At 41.7% G+C, this 17,147-nt stretch overlaps 1 protein-coding gene across 1 annotated transcript in view; it reads right to left on the bottom strand.

Annotated features, from left to right (window-relative positions):
* Window positions 1-17,147, bottom strand: part of CABP7 (calcium binding protein 7) — a 285,079-nt gene that overhangs the window by 3,455 nt on the left and 264,477 nt on the right. The window contains exon 4 of the mRNA XM_069760076.1: window positions 331-484. Coding sequence (XP_069616177.1) covers window positions 331-484 — 154 coding nt within the window. The remainder of the gene's footprint in view (window positions 1-330; window positions 485-17,147) is intronic.

The following is a 17,147-nucleotide window of genomic DNA, read 5'->3' as shown; positions in this document are numbered from 1 at the left end:
AACAGGAATTTTATTAAAATTACAGCACGTAGTCCAGCAAGTGACACATTGCTGGAATCAGGGTCTTAGCCCCTACATAATTCTGCTCTCAGACAGTGTAACAAAAACCTGGTGACAGATTCATTTACACATGTTTGAGAAGACTGAAATTTGATAGAAAACTGCCCTTGGTTTCCAATGTTCAATAACTGGTCTAAGGATTTAGCTGAAGGTTTACTCTGGAGCGAATAGATAAGATTGTTACGATAAATTGGTATTATCATTTTTTTGTGTTTGTGAGCTTCCATAACTATGACCACAGTTGAACCAACACACAGGAATAATACTTACTCTCCATATCTACAGGACAATCCCCTCTTGTTCCGAGGTTTCCAGCCTCTTCAGTCAAGATAATGTTCTCAATGTCACGCATGGACAGATGCTCACAAAAAGTGTCGTATAATAATCTCTTCAGTTCCTCAACAGACAATGACTGCATGTCACACTGCAAAGAAATATATAGGATATGGGGTTTCACTGAAAAGGACAGTTATTAGAGGTTTGTATCATCCTAAAACAAGGGAACCTCACAGCCTATGTTCACCATGACTGCTAGACTCGAAATCACCAATAGTAGATTCAAACTTGCTTCTTTTGGAGAATTTGGCCTCTTAACTCACATTCATTGCTAGCTAGTACATAATGAATATGGAACTTAACTTATAAGAAGGGAAACTTTAAAAGAGTGGTCTATACTTTGATATTGATGATTTTGATATTGATGTTCTACCCTTACGACCCCCACTAATCCCACACTGGTGACCTAAGGATAAATCATCATCATATCAAAGTAGTGGGAAACCCCATTAATGATATAGCATACAACTAACAAATACATCATAAATCGTGTGGCTATCTTTTTGGCAAAGTTTGTTCAAGAAGAAGTTCTTGGTCTGCCTTGACTTAAACTTTCACATGGATTACAAGTGCAGATGGTTAATATCAGTTCTCATTTATCATCTCGTCGTTGAATGCATCTCCATACTTGTTTCAAAATCTTATTATAGGATTTAAAGGGCTTTCCACACAAACAGATAATTTTAATCAACAGATTTTTTAAAACAAATAATTTCCACAATTGGATGTGTTGAACAAATGTTCCTGTGCTGAGACAATCTTATAAATGTGCCCCTGCTGTGTACTGTGTAATGGCCGTGTCTGACCGTGCAGGAACATGGTCTGATCATACCACAGCTCCTGGGCAGGGGAGGAAGCAAAAAAGTATATAGACAGGACAGTATGGGATCACAGCTGATACTTCCTTTAATGTAAAATATTGTTTAAAAACAGGCAGGGAAATGTTTTATCTCACAAAAAGAATCCCGTGCTGCAATGTCTATAATCTTTTGCTTCCTCCCCTGCCCAGGAGCTGTGGTATGATCAGACCATGTTCCTGCACAGCCATTACACAGCACACAGCAGGGCAGAGCCAGATTTAGGCAAAGTGGGGCCCTGGGCAAAAGTTTAAAGTGGGGCCCCAAATGCTAACATATTGCACCATCACACAAACATTTTCAGTCGTATTTACACTTGTTGAGTTCAGGTCGTTACGCGAGCGTAATCGACAATACCAAAGTCGTTCGACGCTTGTTTCCTGGCCTCTTTACACTGGCTGCGGAAAAACACTGTGCACAGAAAGATCACTAGTAGATCAATCTGTCCTCATACACTGGGTGATGTGCTGCTGAGAACAATGATTTCTGCTCCTTCATAAAAAATAAAATCACTTGACGTATAGCAAGAATTTTGCTTGTTTAGTACGGATCGCTGCGTTTAACCCCTCTGATGCCTCTGTCAACAGTGACAGTGACATGGGTGAAGCCAATTATTATCAAACTACTGTTTTTTCTTATTAAATCATAATGACAACCCAAAACATCCAAATGACCCTCATGAAAAGTTCACATACGCTGGTGAGTTTGGCCTGATAACATGCACAGAAGTTGACACAAATGGGTTAGAATGGCTACTAAAGGTAATAGCCTCACCTGTGACCTGTTTGCTTGTAATCAGTGTGTGTGCATAAAAGCTGAGTGAGTTTCTGGGATCCAGACAGACTCTTGCATCTTTCATCCAGCCACTGATGTTTCTGGATTGGGAGTCATGGGGAAAGCAAAAGAATTGTCAACGGATCTACGGGAAAAGGTTGTTGAAATGTATAAAACAGGAAAGGGAAACAAAAAGATATCCAAGGAATTGATAATGTCAGTCAGCAGTGTTCAAACTGTGGTTAACAAATGGAAAATCAGGGGCTCTGTAAAAACAAAACCACGGTCAGAAAGACCAACAAAAATGTCATCCACAACTGCCAGGAAAATTGTTCGGAATGCAATGAAAGACCCACAAATAACATGAAATACTGGACACTCTGATAACTAGCTGAGTGGCTGCTTCAAGATGCATAATAAGGAGGCACTTGAAGAAAAATGGGCGAGTCGTCAGAAGAATGCCATTACTGCACAAATGCCACAAGGTATCTCACCTACAAAACGCAAAACAGCACAGAGACAAGCCTTTAAAACTTCTGGAACAAGGTAATTTGGAATGATGTGACCAAAATTAATCTTTTAGGCCACAACCATACACGTTACATTTGGAGAGAGGTCAACAAGGCCTCTGATGGAAGGACTGTAAAGCATGGATGTGGATGGCAGATGTTTTGGGGATGTGTGAGCTACAAAGGAGCAGGAAACTTGGTGAAAGTTGGAAGAAAGTTGAATGCAGCATGTTCTCAGCAAATACTGGAGGCAAATTTGCACTCATGAGCCTGGAAGCTGCACATGGCACTTACTTGGACGTTCCAACATGACAACAATCCAAAACACAAGGCCAAGTCGACCTGTCATTGGCCACAGCAGAAAAAAGTGAAGGTTCTGGAGTGTCCATCTCAGTCTCCTGACCTTAATATCATTGAGCCACTCTGGGAAGATCTCAAGCACGCAGTTCATGCTAGACAGTCCAGGAATTTAGAGGAACTGGAGGCTTTTTGCCAAGAAGAGTGGGCAGCATTACCATCTGAGAAAATAAAGAACCTCATCCACAACTACCACAAAAGATTTCAAGCTGTCATTGATATTAGAGGGGGCAATACAACATATTAAGAAATGGGGTATGTGAACTTTTGATCAGGGTCATTTAGATGTTTTGGGTTGTCATTATGATTTAAAAAGCGAAAACACAGCAATTTGATAACAAATAGCTGTGGAGAAAAAGTTTTTGTGTTATCATTCATATTTTCCGAAAAAAGGACAAGAAAGCAAAAATTCTGCCAGGGTATGTAAACTTTGGAACACAACTGTATATAAAAATACCCAAATAAAGAACAATAAAACGAAAAAATATTATTCCAATAAATACATTTATGTAATGTAAGATTGCACTTACTAACGGGTAGGGGATTATTCGCTTGGCACGGGATTAACGTACACGGGCATGGTTTTTCCAAACAAAATAGTCCAATTGGTTTATTAAAGTATCATAAACCACATCATAAGCAGTCCATTTACACACTGGACCAGGACATCACATCAAGTCTCAGATCCTTAGTCTGCGGTAACTAAACCCGCTGGTCCACCTTTGACCATTTGCTGTGGGTTACCACACAGTTCATATCACAATTAGCACCAATAGACTATGGTACCTTCTGGGGGCTCCTGCCCCACCTGCTGACTCCTTGTCAGTCCTCTCTCTTGGGGAAGGCTGCCTCTCGGGGATCACCAACTTGCCTGGTCAGCACACATTAGTCAGTCCAGACCCACCGAAGGACTGTAGCTTCCCCACACACAGTAGCTGGCACTGGCTCTGCAGATCCCTGTCCTCACCTCGTGCTGTTCAGGGATCCGGTCCTACTCCCAGGACCTCCTGCTCCTGGCGCGGTCCCTGCTGGTCCCTGGCTTCCCCGGCGCCGGCAGCAGCAGATTCTTCCTGTACTGAGCGGTCACATGGTACCGCTCATTACAGTAATGAATATGCAGCTCCACCTCCCATAGAGGTGGAGCCACATATTCATTACTATAATGAGCGGTAATGGTGACCGCTCAGTACAGGATGAAGCTGCGGTGCTGGGGAAGCAGGGACTGCACAGCGCCAGGACCAGGTGAGTATACGGGGAGGGCGAGCGCTGCGCGATAGTCACCTGCTCCTTGTTCCGGGCGTCGCTCCGTCTTCTGCAGTGACAGAGGGCGCGGTGACGTGGTCAGTGCGCGCCCTCTGCTGAACGTCAGTGCTGAACATGCAGCTGCACCGGAACAAGGAGCAGGTAACTATTGAAAGTGCTGGGGGCCTGAGCGACGGAGAGGTGAGTATGTGATTTATTTATTTTTTTATCGCAGCAACAGCAAATGGGGCAGGTGTCTGTATGGAGCATCTATGGGGCCATAACATTTGTGCAGCACTATATGGGGCCATAACATTTGTGCAGCACTATATGGGGCCATAACATTTGTGCAGCACTATATGGGGCCATAACATTTGTGCAGCACTATATGGAGCCATAATGTTTGTGCAGCACTATATGGAGCCATAACGTTTGTGCAGCACTATATGGGGCCATAATGTTTGTGCAGCACTATATGGGGCCATAACGTTTGTGCAGCACTATAAGGGGCCATAACGTTTGTGCAGCACTATATGGGGCAAGTGTCTGTATGGGGCCATAATTAACGTTTGTGGAGCATTACGGTATATGGGGCAAGTGTCTGTATGGAGCATCTTATAGGGCCATAATCAATGTTTGTGCAGCACTATATGGGGCAAATATCTTTATGGAGCATCTTATGGGGCCATAATCAGCATTTGTGCAGCATTATATTGGGCAAATGTGTCTATGGAGCTTCTTATGGGGCCCATCATAAACTGTATGGAGCATTATATGGGGCTCCTGATTCAATATGGATATTCAAAAACACTTAACCTACTGATGTCTCAATTAATTTTACTTTTATTGGTATCTATTTTTACTTTTGACATTTACCGGTAGCTGCCACATTTCCCACCCTAGGCTTATACTCGAGTCAATAAGTTTTCCCAGTTTTTTGTGGCAAAATTAGGGGGGGTCGGCTTATACTCGGGTCAGCTTATACCCAAGTATATACGGTAAGTGGAAAAATAAAAAAGTTATAGCTCTCAGAGTAAAGCAATGCAGAAATAATTTTTTCTATAAAATTGTTTTTATTGTGTAAAAGCGCTAAAACATAAAAAAAAGATATTAATGGGGTATCGCTGTAATCGTACTGACCCAAATAATCAAGCTGCCTTATCAATTTTACAATACATGGAACATCGGAATAGAAAGCGATCAAAAAATGTCATGTACCCAAAAATGGTATCAATAAAAACGTCAGTTTGTCCCACAAAAAAAACAAGCCCTCATATTACTCTGTCAGCTGAAATATGGAAAAATTATAGCTGTCCAAATATGGCGATACAAACACTGGTTTTTGCAATAAAAAGCATCTTTTAGTGTGTAACAGCAGGCAAGCATAAAAATCCAATATAAATGTGGGATCGCTGTAATCGCACCGACCCAAAGAATAAAGTCGTCTAATCACTTATATCGCACAAGGAACGGCATAAAAAATAAATAAAACAAATTCTTCTCCTACTGTTGATTTTTTTCATTCTGCCTCCCAAAGATCGCTGTAAGGCTTGTGTCACGTTTATCCTGCGCTAAACACTTACACTGTGGTTTCCCTGTAAATCTCTGAAATACGTGATTCAGATAGAATGCCTGGTGGAAGATACCCTATAATGAAGCTGATGGAGGCACTGTGCACCCGTCTGGCCTGTGATCCGGCGGTGTCCATCTTTTTAGGCAAGTTTAACCCCTTAGAGACAAAGCCTGTTTTCACCTAAATGACCAGGCCAATTTTTACAATTCTGACCACTGTCATTTTATGAGGTTATAACTGTGGAACACTTCCATGGATCCCGCTGATTCTGACATTGTTTTCTTGTGACATATTGTACTTTATGATAGTGGTAAAATTTCTTCGATATGACTTTCGTTTATTTGAGAAAAAAATGGAAATTTGGCAAAAATTTGGCAATTTTCAAAATTTTAGTTTTTATGCCCTTGAATTAGAGAGTCTTATCACACAAAATAGTTAATAAATAACATTTCCCACATGTCTGCATTACATCAGCACGATTTTAGAAACATTATTTTTTTTGTTAGGAAGTTATAAGGGTTAAAAGTTGACCAGCGATTTCTCATTTTTGCAACAAAATTTGCCAAACCATTTTTCTAGGGACCATCTCACACTTGAAGTGACTTTGAGGGGCCTATATGACAGAAAATGCCCAAAAGTTACACCATTCTAAAAACTGCACCCCTCAAGGTGCTCAAATCCACATTCAAGAAGTTTATTAACCCTTCAGGTGCTTCACAGAAATTTTTGGAATGTTTAAAAAAAAATGAACATTTAACTTTTTTTCACAAAAAAATTATTTCAGATCCAATTTGTTTTATTTTACTAAGGGTAACAGGAGAAATTGGACCCCAAAAGTTATTGTACAATTTGTCCTGAGTGTGCTGGTACCCCATATATGCAGGTGAACCACTGTTTGGGCGCACAGCAGGGCTCAGAAGGGAATGAGCGCCGTTTGACTTTTCAATGCAAAATTGGCTGGAATTGAGATCGGACACCATGTTGCGTTTGGAGAGCCCCTGATGTGCCTAAACAGTGAAAACCCCTCACAAGTGACACCATTTTGGAGAGTAGACCACCTAAGGAACTTATCAAGATGTGTGGTGAGCACTTTGAACCCCCAAGTGCTTCACAGAAGTTTTATAATGTAGAGTCATAAAAAATAAAAAATCATATTTTTTTCACAAAAATGATCTTTTCGCCCCCAATTTTTTATTTTACCAAGGGAAACAGGAGAAATTGGACCTAAAAAGTTGTTGTGCAAATGTCCTGGGTGTGCTGATACCCCATATGTGGGGGTAAACCCCTGTTTGGGCGTATGACAGAGCTTGGAAGGAGTGCCGTTTGACTTTTCAATGCAAAATTGGCTGGAATTGAGATCTGACGCCATGTCACGTTTGGAGAGCCCCTGGTGTGCCTAAACAGTGGAAACCCCCCAATTCTAACTCCAACTCTAACCCCAACACACCCCTAACCCTAATCCCAACCCTAACCCTAATCCCAACCCTAACCCTAATTCCAACCTTAACCCTAATTCCAACCCTAACCCTAATCCCAACCCTAACCCTAACTTTAGCCCCAACCCTAACCCTAACTTTAGCCCCAACACTAACCCTAACCCTAATGGGAAAATGGAAATAAATACGAAAAAATTATTTTATTATTTTTCCCTAACTAACGGGGTGATAAAGGGGGGGTTTGAATTATTATTTATAGTGGATTTTTATAGCGGATTTTTATGTCTAGCAAGCTGTCACACACTAAAAGACGCTTTTTGTTGCAAAAAATAGTTTTTGCATCACCACATTTTGAGAGCTATAATTTTTTCCATATTTTGGCCCATTGAGTCATGTGAGGTCTTGTTTTTTGTGGGACGAGTTGACATTTTTATTGGTACCATTTTCGAGCACATGAGATTTTTTGATTGCTTTTTATTCTGATTTTTGGGAGGCAGAATGAACAAAAACCATCAATTCCTGAATTTCTTTTGTGATTATTGCACGTGATAAAATTGATAAAGCAGTTTTATTCTTCGGGTCAGTATGATTACAGTGATACCTAATTCATATCTTTTTTTACGGTTTGGTGCATCTACGCAATAAAAACTATTTTATAGAAAAAAAAATATTTTTGCATTGCTTTATCCTGAGAGCTATAACTTTTTTATTTTTCTGCTCGTGGAGGTATATGGTGGCTTTTTTTTGCGGGACAAGATGACGTTTTCAGCGGTACCATTTTTATTTACATCCATATTTTTTATTGCGTTTTATTGCACTTTTTGTTCAGCTGTATGATGATAAACCATTGTTTTTGCCTCGTTTTTTTTTTTTTTTTTTAATTGTATTCACTCAATAGGTTAACTAGTGGGACAGTTTTATAGAGCAGGTCGTTACGGACATGGCAATACCAAATATGTGTACTTTTATTTTTTTATTTGCGCAAATAAATAGATTTATTGGAAAAATATTTTTTTTTCATTATTTGGGTTTTTAAAAAAAAATATTTTTACACATACTAATTTTTTTTTACTTTATAACATTGTCCCAGGATGGGACATCACTATATTACATCAAATCGGTGATCTGACACTGTGCTGTGCAAAGTGTCAGATCAGCGATCTGACAGGCAGTGAAGGAGGCTTGCCGGTGCCTGTTCTCAGCATGCGCTCGCATGCCACCTCCCTGTAGGACCCGGAAGGACCCCACTGCCATCTTGGGGCCTGGGGTCTCCATGGAGACCATGAGAATAATGCAATCACATCGCGTTATTCTGATGGAAGTGTACAGGGAGCCCCCGTCTCTGCACGATGCCCCTCTATGTCGCTGTCACTACTGACAGCGGCATCAGAGGGATTAAATGCCCGGGATCGGTGCTAGCACAGATCCTGGACATTGCTGCGCTGTGTCAGCTGTCACATACAGCAGACTCCCGCATGTGATTGCCGCGGCGCTCACCGTGAGACCGTAGTGATCGCGGCGCCATACTAGTATTGCAGCAGGCACAAATGCAGTTCCTGCAGAGCAATACTAGTACGGTGCATGTCGCAAAGGGGTTAAAATCATGGTTGACCACAGTCTTGTGCACTTCTAAAAAGAAGGACAACACTGAACAGAGACAAAGACGGAGTCCACAGTAACTCTGCTGCCTCATTACAGTGAATGGATCCCTCAGGGGTTTCATCTATCACATCACTCAGAGATTTAGATGGAAACCCCAAAGAAAGTGCTCAGCGTAGAGCACCAGATAAATGTGATCCTAAATGTTGTGTAAAATGTTCCTAATAAAAGCTTCAACTCAATCCACAAAAAAAGCAAGTCCCCACTCAGGTCCGTCATCTGTTGACGGGAATATAGGGGGCTTCCACATTACTGGTAGCACAAAGGCTCTGGAAAAGCGAAATAGCTTCTTGCCCCCTAAAAGAAATTCATGAAATTCTGCTCTCCCAAATCCAAATGTCCCCTCCCTTCTGAACCCCAGTGTGTCTAAACCACAATTAGAGCCCACATGTTTGGCATTTCTGTAGTGATGAGAGCCTGCCTAATTAACAGGTGCGTGTCTCCAGAAGCATGTGCTGTGCATAATGTACTGGTGACTGCAAGGTACTGGTCACTACAGCTTGTTTGTCACTACAATGGCATTTTGAAATTTTCACTCAGTAACATCCACTACTGCTTGTTTTTGGAAAACACCCATGGAGCCAAAATCATCACTACAGCTGTAGATAAATTCCCAATGGGGTATTGGAGCCATTTTTACCCATCTCCCAGTATGAAAATTTAAAACTTAGGGCTAACACACAATATTGGTGGTAAAAATGGAAAGTATTTTGTCCTCACTGCACAGTAGTATAAAATTCTGTGACACACCTGTTATGGCACCTCAGGGGCTCTGCCAATATAATATATCAACCTCAAACCAGTACAGCAAAATCTGCAGTGAAATATGGCGCTCCATCCTGTCTGAGCTTTGCACTGTGCCTCAAAAGTAGTTTTCAACCACATATGGTGTATCTGTGAACTCAGGAGAAATTGCACAAATTATGGGATTCATTTTCTCCTGTTACCCTTGTGAAAATACAAAATTTGGAGCTAAAAAAGATTTTTGTAGGAAAATGTGATCTTGTTAATTATCACAACTCAATGTTATTAACTTCTGTGAATCACCTGGGGTTCAAGGTGCTCAATGCACATCTAGATACGTTCCTTACGGGGTCTAGTTTCCAAAATGGTGTCACTTGTGGGGGGTTTCCTCTGTTTAGGCACATCAGGGGCTCTCCAAACGCGACATAGCGTAGTTAATTATTCCACCAAATTTTGCATTCAAAAAGTCAAATGGCGCTCATTCCTTTCTAAGCCCTGCCGTGTGCCCAAACAGTTGTTTTCCTCCACATATTGGGTATCTGCATACTCTGAAGAAATTGCACAACAAATTGTATGGAGCAAATTTTCTTGTTACCCTTATCAAAAAGATTTTTGTGGGAAAAATGTGATTTTTTTTATTTTCATGACTCAATGCACCATCTAGATAAGTTTCATGAGAGGTTTAGTTTCCAAAATGGTGTCACTTGTGAGGGGTTTCCACTGTTTAGGCACATCAGGGGCTCTCTAAACACTACATGGTGTCCGTTAATTATGCCAGCAAATTTTACATTCAAAAAGTGAAAGGGCACTTCTTCTTTTCAGAGCTCTGCCTTGTGCCCAAATAGTGGTTTTCCCCAATATATGGCGTATCAGCATGCTCAAGAGAAATTACAAAACAAATTGTATGGTCCATTTTCTCCTGTTACCCTTGCAAAATTATTTTTAAAAAAATTAGGTCTAAAGGAAAATTTTTGTGAAAGAAAGTTAAATGTTTATTTTTTTCCTTCCATATTGCATTAATTCTTGTGAAGCACCTGAAGGGTTAATACATTTCTTGAATGTGGTTTTGAGCACCTTGAGGGGTGCAGTTTTTAGAATGGTGTCAATTTGGGGTATTTTTTGTCATATAGACCTTAAAATGTGAGGTGGTCCCCAAAAAAATGGTTTTGCAAATTTTGGTGTAAAAATGAGAAATCGATGGTCATCTTTTAACCCTTATAACTTCGTAGCAAAAAAAAAATTATAAGTCAAAAGTTGTGTTGATGAAAAGTAGACATGTGGGAAATGTTATTTATTAACTATTTTGTGTGACATATCTCTCTAATTCAAGGGCATAAAAATTAAAAGTTTGAAAATTGCAACATTCTCAAAATTTTGCCAAATTTCTGATTTTCTCACAAACAACGTAATGCGTATAAAAAAAATGCTACCACTATCATGAAGTACAATAAGTCACAAAATAACAGTCTCATAATCAATGGGATTCATTTAAGTGTTACAGAGTTATTGTCTCATAAAGTGACAGTGGTCAGAATTGACAAAATTGGAGAGTGAAACAGGCTTTGGGGGTGCCCATACGCTCTAAATAGTTGATGCCCAAGTTCAGCAGACCACTATCCTCCCAGCTCCTCCAGACACATGCACTATTGGCTTGGCTAAGTGTGCATTTTTTCTATATGAGAGGAAGAAACTTCTGTCATACCCCTTATGCCATAAGAATAGGGTATGGTTAAATCTGACAGGCAGGTCATTATTTCCCCAGACATCTGCTATCAGGAGAAAATCAGGACACCCTCACACATTAGTTGGTCAGTCTTGCTTAAATTGTCAGGGCGGAAGATGTTAAAGGGAATGTGTCAGCAGGTTTTGCTATTTAACCCCTTCATGACCCATCCTATTTTGACCTTAAAGACCTTGCCGTTTTTTGCAATTCTGACCAGTGTCCCTTTATGAGGTAATAACACAGGAATGCTTCAATGGATCCTAGCGGTTCTGAGAAAGTTTTTTTGTGACATATTGGGCTTCATGTTTGTGGTAAATTTAGGTTGATCATTTTTGCGTTTATTTGTGAAAAAAATGGAAATTTGGCAAAAATTTTGAAAATTTTGCAATTTTCAAATTTTGAATTTTTATTCTGTTAAACGAGAGAGATATGTGACAAAAAATAGTTAATAAATAACATTACCCACATGTCTACTTTACATCAGCACAATTTTGGAAACAAATTTTTTTTTTACTAGGAAGTTATAAGGGTTAAAATTTGACCAGCGATTTCTCATTTTTACAACGAAATTTACAAAACCATTTTTTTAAGTGACCACCTCACATTTGAAGTCAGTTTGAGGGGTCTATATGGCTGAAAATACCCCAAAGTGACACCATTCTAAAAACTGCACCCCTCAATTTGCTCAAAACCACATTCAAGAAGTTTATTAACCCTTCAGGTGCTTCACAGCAACAGCAGCAGAAGCAACATGGAAGGAAAAAATTAACATTTAACTTTTTAGTCACAAAAATGATCTTTTAGCAACAATTTTTTTATTTTCCCAAGTGTAAAAGGAGAAACTGGATGACAAAAGTTATTGTACAATTTGTCCTGAGTACGCCGATACCTCATATGTGGGGGGGAACCACTGTTTGGGCGCACGACAGGGCTTGGAAGGGAGGGAGCGCCATTTGACTTTTTGAACGCAAGATTGACTGGAATCAATGGTGGAGCCATGTTGTGTTTGGAGACCCCTGATGTGCCTAAACAGTGGAAATCCCTCAATTCTAACTCAAACACTAACCCCCCCACACCCCTAACCCTAATCCTAACTCTAGCCATAACCCTAATCACAACACTAACCCCAACACACCCCTAACCACAACCCTAACCCCAACACACCCCTAACCCTAATCCCAACCCTAACCCTAATCCTAAACCTAATCCCAACCCTAACCCTTATCCTAACCCTATTCCCAACCCTAACCCTAATCCCAACCCTAACCACAACCCTAACCCCAACACACCCCTTACCATAACCCTAACCAAAAGCCTAATCTTAACCCTATTTCCAACCCTAGCCCTAATTCCAACCCTAACTCTAATTCCAACCCTAACCCTAAGGATATGTGCCCAGGTTGCGGATTCATGTGAGATTTTTCCGCACCATTTTTGAAAAATCCACAGGTAAAAGGCGCTGATTTCCAGTGTTTTTTTGTGCGGATTTCACCTGCGGATTCCTATTGAGGGACAGGTGTAAAACGCTGCAGAATCCGCACAAAGAATTGACATGCTGCGGAAAATACAATGCAGCATTTCCGCGCTGTATTTTCTGCACCATGGGCACAGCGGATTTAGTTTTCCATAGGTTTATATGGTACTGTAAACCTGTTTGAAAACTGCTACGAATCCGCTGCGGATACGCAGCCAAATCCGCACCGTGTGCACATAGCCTAATTCTAACCCTAACCCTAGTTCTAACCCTAATTCTAACCCTAACCATAGCCCTAACCCTAGTAGAAAAATAAACGTAAATAGATTATCTTTATTTTATTATTGTCCCTACCTATGGGGGTGATAAAGGGAGGGAGCTATTTACTATCTTTTTTTATTTTGATCACTGTGATGGGTTTTATCACAGTGATCAAAATGTACCTGTAACGAATCTGCCGGCCGGCAGATTCGGCGGGCACACTGCATATGCGCCCGACATTTTGGAAGATGGCGGCACCCATGGACAAGACGGACGGACACCGGGAGGCTCGGTAAGTATGAGGGGGTGGGATCAGAGCATGGGGGTGGATCGGGGCACGGGGGAGCGGACAGGAGGACGGGGCAGCGTACAGGAGTAAGGAGGGGAGCGGAGCAGTGTACAGGACATGACGGAGGAACAGGGAGGAGATCGGTGGCGGGGGCAGATCAGGGTTTCCAGCCATGGCCGATGATATTGCAGCATCGGCCATGGCTGGATTGTAATATTTCACCACTTTTTATAGGTGAAATATTACAAATTGCTCTGATTGACTGTTTCACTCTCAACAGCCAATCAGAGCGATCATAGCCACGGGGGGGGGGGGGGGGGTTGAAGTACCACTCCCCCTGTCCCTGTAGGTCAGGTGAAATTGGAGTTAACCCTTTCACCTGGCCTGCAGGGACTCGATCATTCTGTGACACAGCATATGCATCACAGGTCGGATTGGCACCGACTTTCATGACGCATACGCTGTGTCACAGGTCGGGAAGGGGTTACTATCAGAGCAGCATAATATAGAGCAAGTGAGCCTGATTCCAAGGATGTGTTATTTACTGGGCTGTGTGTTGTACTTTCAATACAATCCGTGTTTTATCAGCAGGAAATGATCAAGCCTGACTAGGTCTCACGTGCACAGCAGTCAGGCTAATCTGTGTAACCCCGCCCCTACCATTGATTGGCAGCTCGCTGACAATATACACTGTATACAGGAAGCTGCCAATGAGGGGTGTGGGCGAGGTTATATACAGCTCAGCATGCTGCTGCATCTACAACAGATAAAACAGGGATTCTACCAAAACTACACCAAGCAGTCCAGTAAGTGATATATTGCTGGAAGCAAGTTCTCTGGTCGGATATTATATTGTTCTCAGATTACATAGCTGACAGATTCTCTTTCATTTAATTTGTATGGCTTCATTGACCATGAATAAGGTCCTTTACAGCAGTGAAGGAAAAAAACTCTAGATTAATGCAAATATTTTATTTATTGATTATTGGGCACAATGATCCTAGTCTCTTCACTTTGGGGTCACTCACACACTTCCAAAATATCCTTTCATTCAATTAGCATAGACATTTTTTTCATACATTTGTATAGCAATAAATAAAAATCCAGTTTAAATATTCTAGCAAGGTAACATACCGAAAGGGTAACCAATGGGAAGCCATACTACACTGCTCAAAAAAGTAAAGGGGACACTAAAATACCACATCCTAGATATCCCTGAATGAAATATTCCAGTTGCAAATTTTTAGAGCATTGCATAGTGGAATGTGTTCAGAACAATAAAACATAACAATTATCAATGTAAATGAAAATGAATATCCCATGGAGGTCTGGATTTGGAATGATGCTCAAAATCAAAGTGGAAAATAAAATTACAGGCTGATCCAACTTCAGTAGAAATGCCTCATGACAAGGAAAAGATGGTCAGTATTGTGTGTGGCCTCCACGTGCCTGTATTACCTCCCTACTGTACAATGCCTGGGCATGCTCCTGATGAGGCGGCGGATGGCCTCCTGAGGGATCTCCTCCCAGACCTGGACTAAAGCATCCGCCAACTCCTGGACAGTCTGTGGTGCAACGTGACATTGGTGGATGGTGCGAGACATGATGTCCCAGATGTGTTCAATTGGATTCAGGTCTGGAGAAAGGGCAGGCCAGTCCATAGCTTCAATGCCTTCATCTTGCAGGAACTGCTGACACACTCCAGCCACATGAGGTCTGGCATTATCCTGCATTAGGAGGAACCCAGGGTCAACCGCAACAGCATATGGTCTCACAAGGGATCTGAGGATCTCATCTCGATACCTAATGGCAGTCAGGTTACCTCTGGCGAGCACATGGAGGGCTGTGTGGCCCTCCAAAGAAATGCCACCCCACACCACTACTGACCCACTGCCAAACCGGTCATGCTGAAGGATGTTGCAGGCAGCAGATCGCTCTCCACGGCGTCTCCAGTCTCTGTCACATATGTTCTGTGTGAACCTGCTTTCATCTGTGAAGAACACAGGGTGCCAGTGGTGAATTTGCCAATCCTGGTGTTCTGTGGCAAATGCCAACCGTACTGCATGATGTTGGGCTGTGAGCACAACCCCCATCTGTGGGCTTCGGCACTCAGACCATCCTCATGGAGTTGGTTTCTAACCGTTTGTGCAGACACATGCACATTTGTGGCCTGCTGGAGGTCATTTTGCAGGGCTCTGGCAGAGCTCCTCCTGTTTCTCCTTGCACAAAGGCTGAGGTAGTGGTCCTGCTGTTGGGTTGTTGCCCTCCTACGGCCCCCTCCACATTTCCTTGTGTACTGGCCTGTCTCCTGGTAGTGCCTCCTGCCTCTGGACACTACGCTGACAGACACAGCAAACCTTCTTGCTACAGCTCGCATTGATGCGCCATACTGGATGAGCTGCACTACCTGAGCCACTTTTGTGGGTTGTAGAGTCCGTCTCATGCTACCGAGAGTGTGAAAGCACACCCAACATTCAAAAGTGACCAAAACATCAGCCAGAAAGCATTGGTGCTGAGATGTGGTCTGTGGTCCCCACCTGCAGAACCACTCCTTTATTGAGGGTCTCTTGATAATTGCCAATAATTTCCATCTGTTGTCTATTCCATTTGCACAACAGCATGTGAAATTGATTGTCAAACACTGTTGCTTCCTAAGTGGACAGTTTGATTTCACAGAAGTTTGACTTACTTGGAGTTATATTCTGTTGTTTAAGTGTTCCCTTTATTTTTTTGAGCAGTGTACTGTATATTGCTATATGTTGTGTATCCTTTATTCACTCATTGGTGACAGTCTCGAGGCTGTACACCAGACTTTTTCACAGATATTTTACATTACATCCATCACAGTTGTGTTGGTTTCCAGCTACCACCACTTGAAGACATAATTGTCATTAACAAATATAGAATCGGTCAGGTTATTAATGATTGCCTTTCAGCTACATAAAGACTATCTTTTGTGCTTGCAGAGATCACTTCTCAGCAGTCATCTCAGTAACAGAGACAGTATTACAAGGGAAGGTAACATCTCTATTATAAAGCTGAAGGCAGATAACACAGCCACCACTGAAAGAGGTGAGATCTTATTCCTTGTATATGCCACAGGGCATGCCCACAGCATTCTCCCACAGAAACAAATGAGTAGTTTTCTGGAGAAGGTTTCTTAGGTCTAGTTATCTTTTCATGTGTCAAGGCATTACCTACCATAGAAAACCATAAAAAGCACTCATCACCAAGGACACCACAGAATAGATAACGTCTAGATCTAGGTTTTCTGGCAAGAATTCAGTTTGCCTCCCCCCCCCCCTCCGAAGCACATTTTCACATTTGCATCACTGTGCACAGCGTATCATCCGCACATAGGTACATGCGTACCTATCTTTAACATGGCGTACACAGGGACACGTTTGTATGCGTTCGCATGCGCCTGTGTACGCATGCGTCGGTTTTTGGCTCTTAACAACTTTAATTTTTCTTCTCTCTTTTCTCTAGTGTTTCATTTGACTGCTGCCAGCTATTATGTCCAGCAGATGTCCTCCACTGAAGCTTCCGAAGACAGACATGACGCTGACTATGTAATCACATTTGATTACTGATTGGTATGTATTGCCTGGCAATACTATACATTTGGTAAATCTTGTATTTTCTTTACAGGTACCTTCCAGTGCGGATGAGCTGAAGCAGTCAAGTGAAAATGAAGCTTCCCGGGGTTGTCGGGCCCATGTGTCTCAGGAGGAAAGACGAGGTGTAAGTAGTCTTTTCAGCAGAGTTGTAATAGAATTTGTTTTCAGTTTTACTTAAAATTTATTTTTGTTCTATAGGTTCCATAATGGGAAGAAGCCAATCCAGATATTGA

Source organism: Ranitomeya imitator, chromosome 1 (assembly GCF_032444005.1).
Source record: "Ranitomeya imitator isolate aRanImi1 chromosome 1, aRanImi1.pri, whole genome shotgun sequence".
Lineage (NCBI taxonomy): Eukaryota > Metazoa > Chordata > Amphibia > Anura > Dendrobatidae > Ranitomeya > Ranitomeya imitator.
The sequence above is the reverse complement of the archived record's forward strand: the minus strand, read 5'-3'. Positions and strand labels throughout refer to the sequence as shown.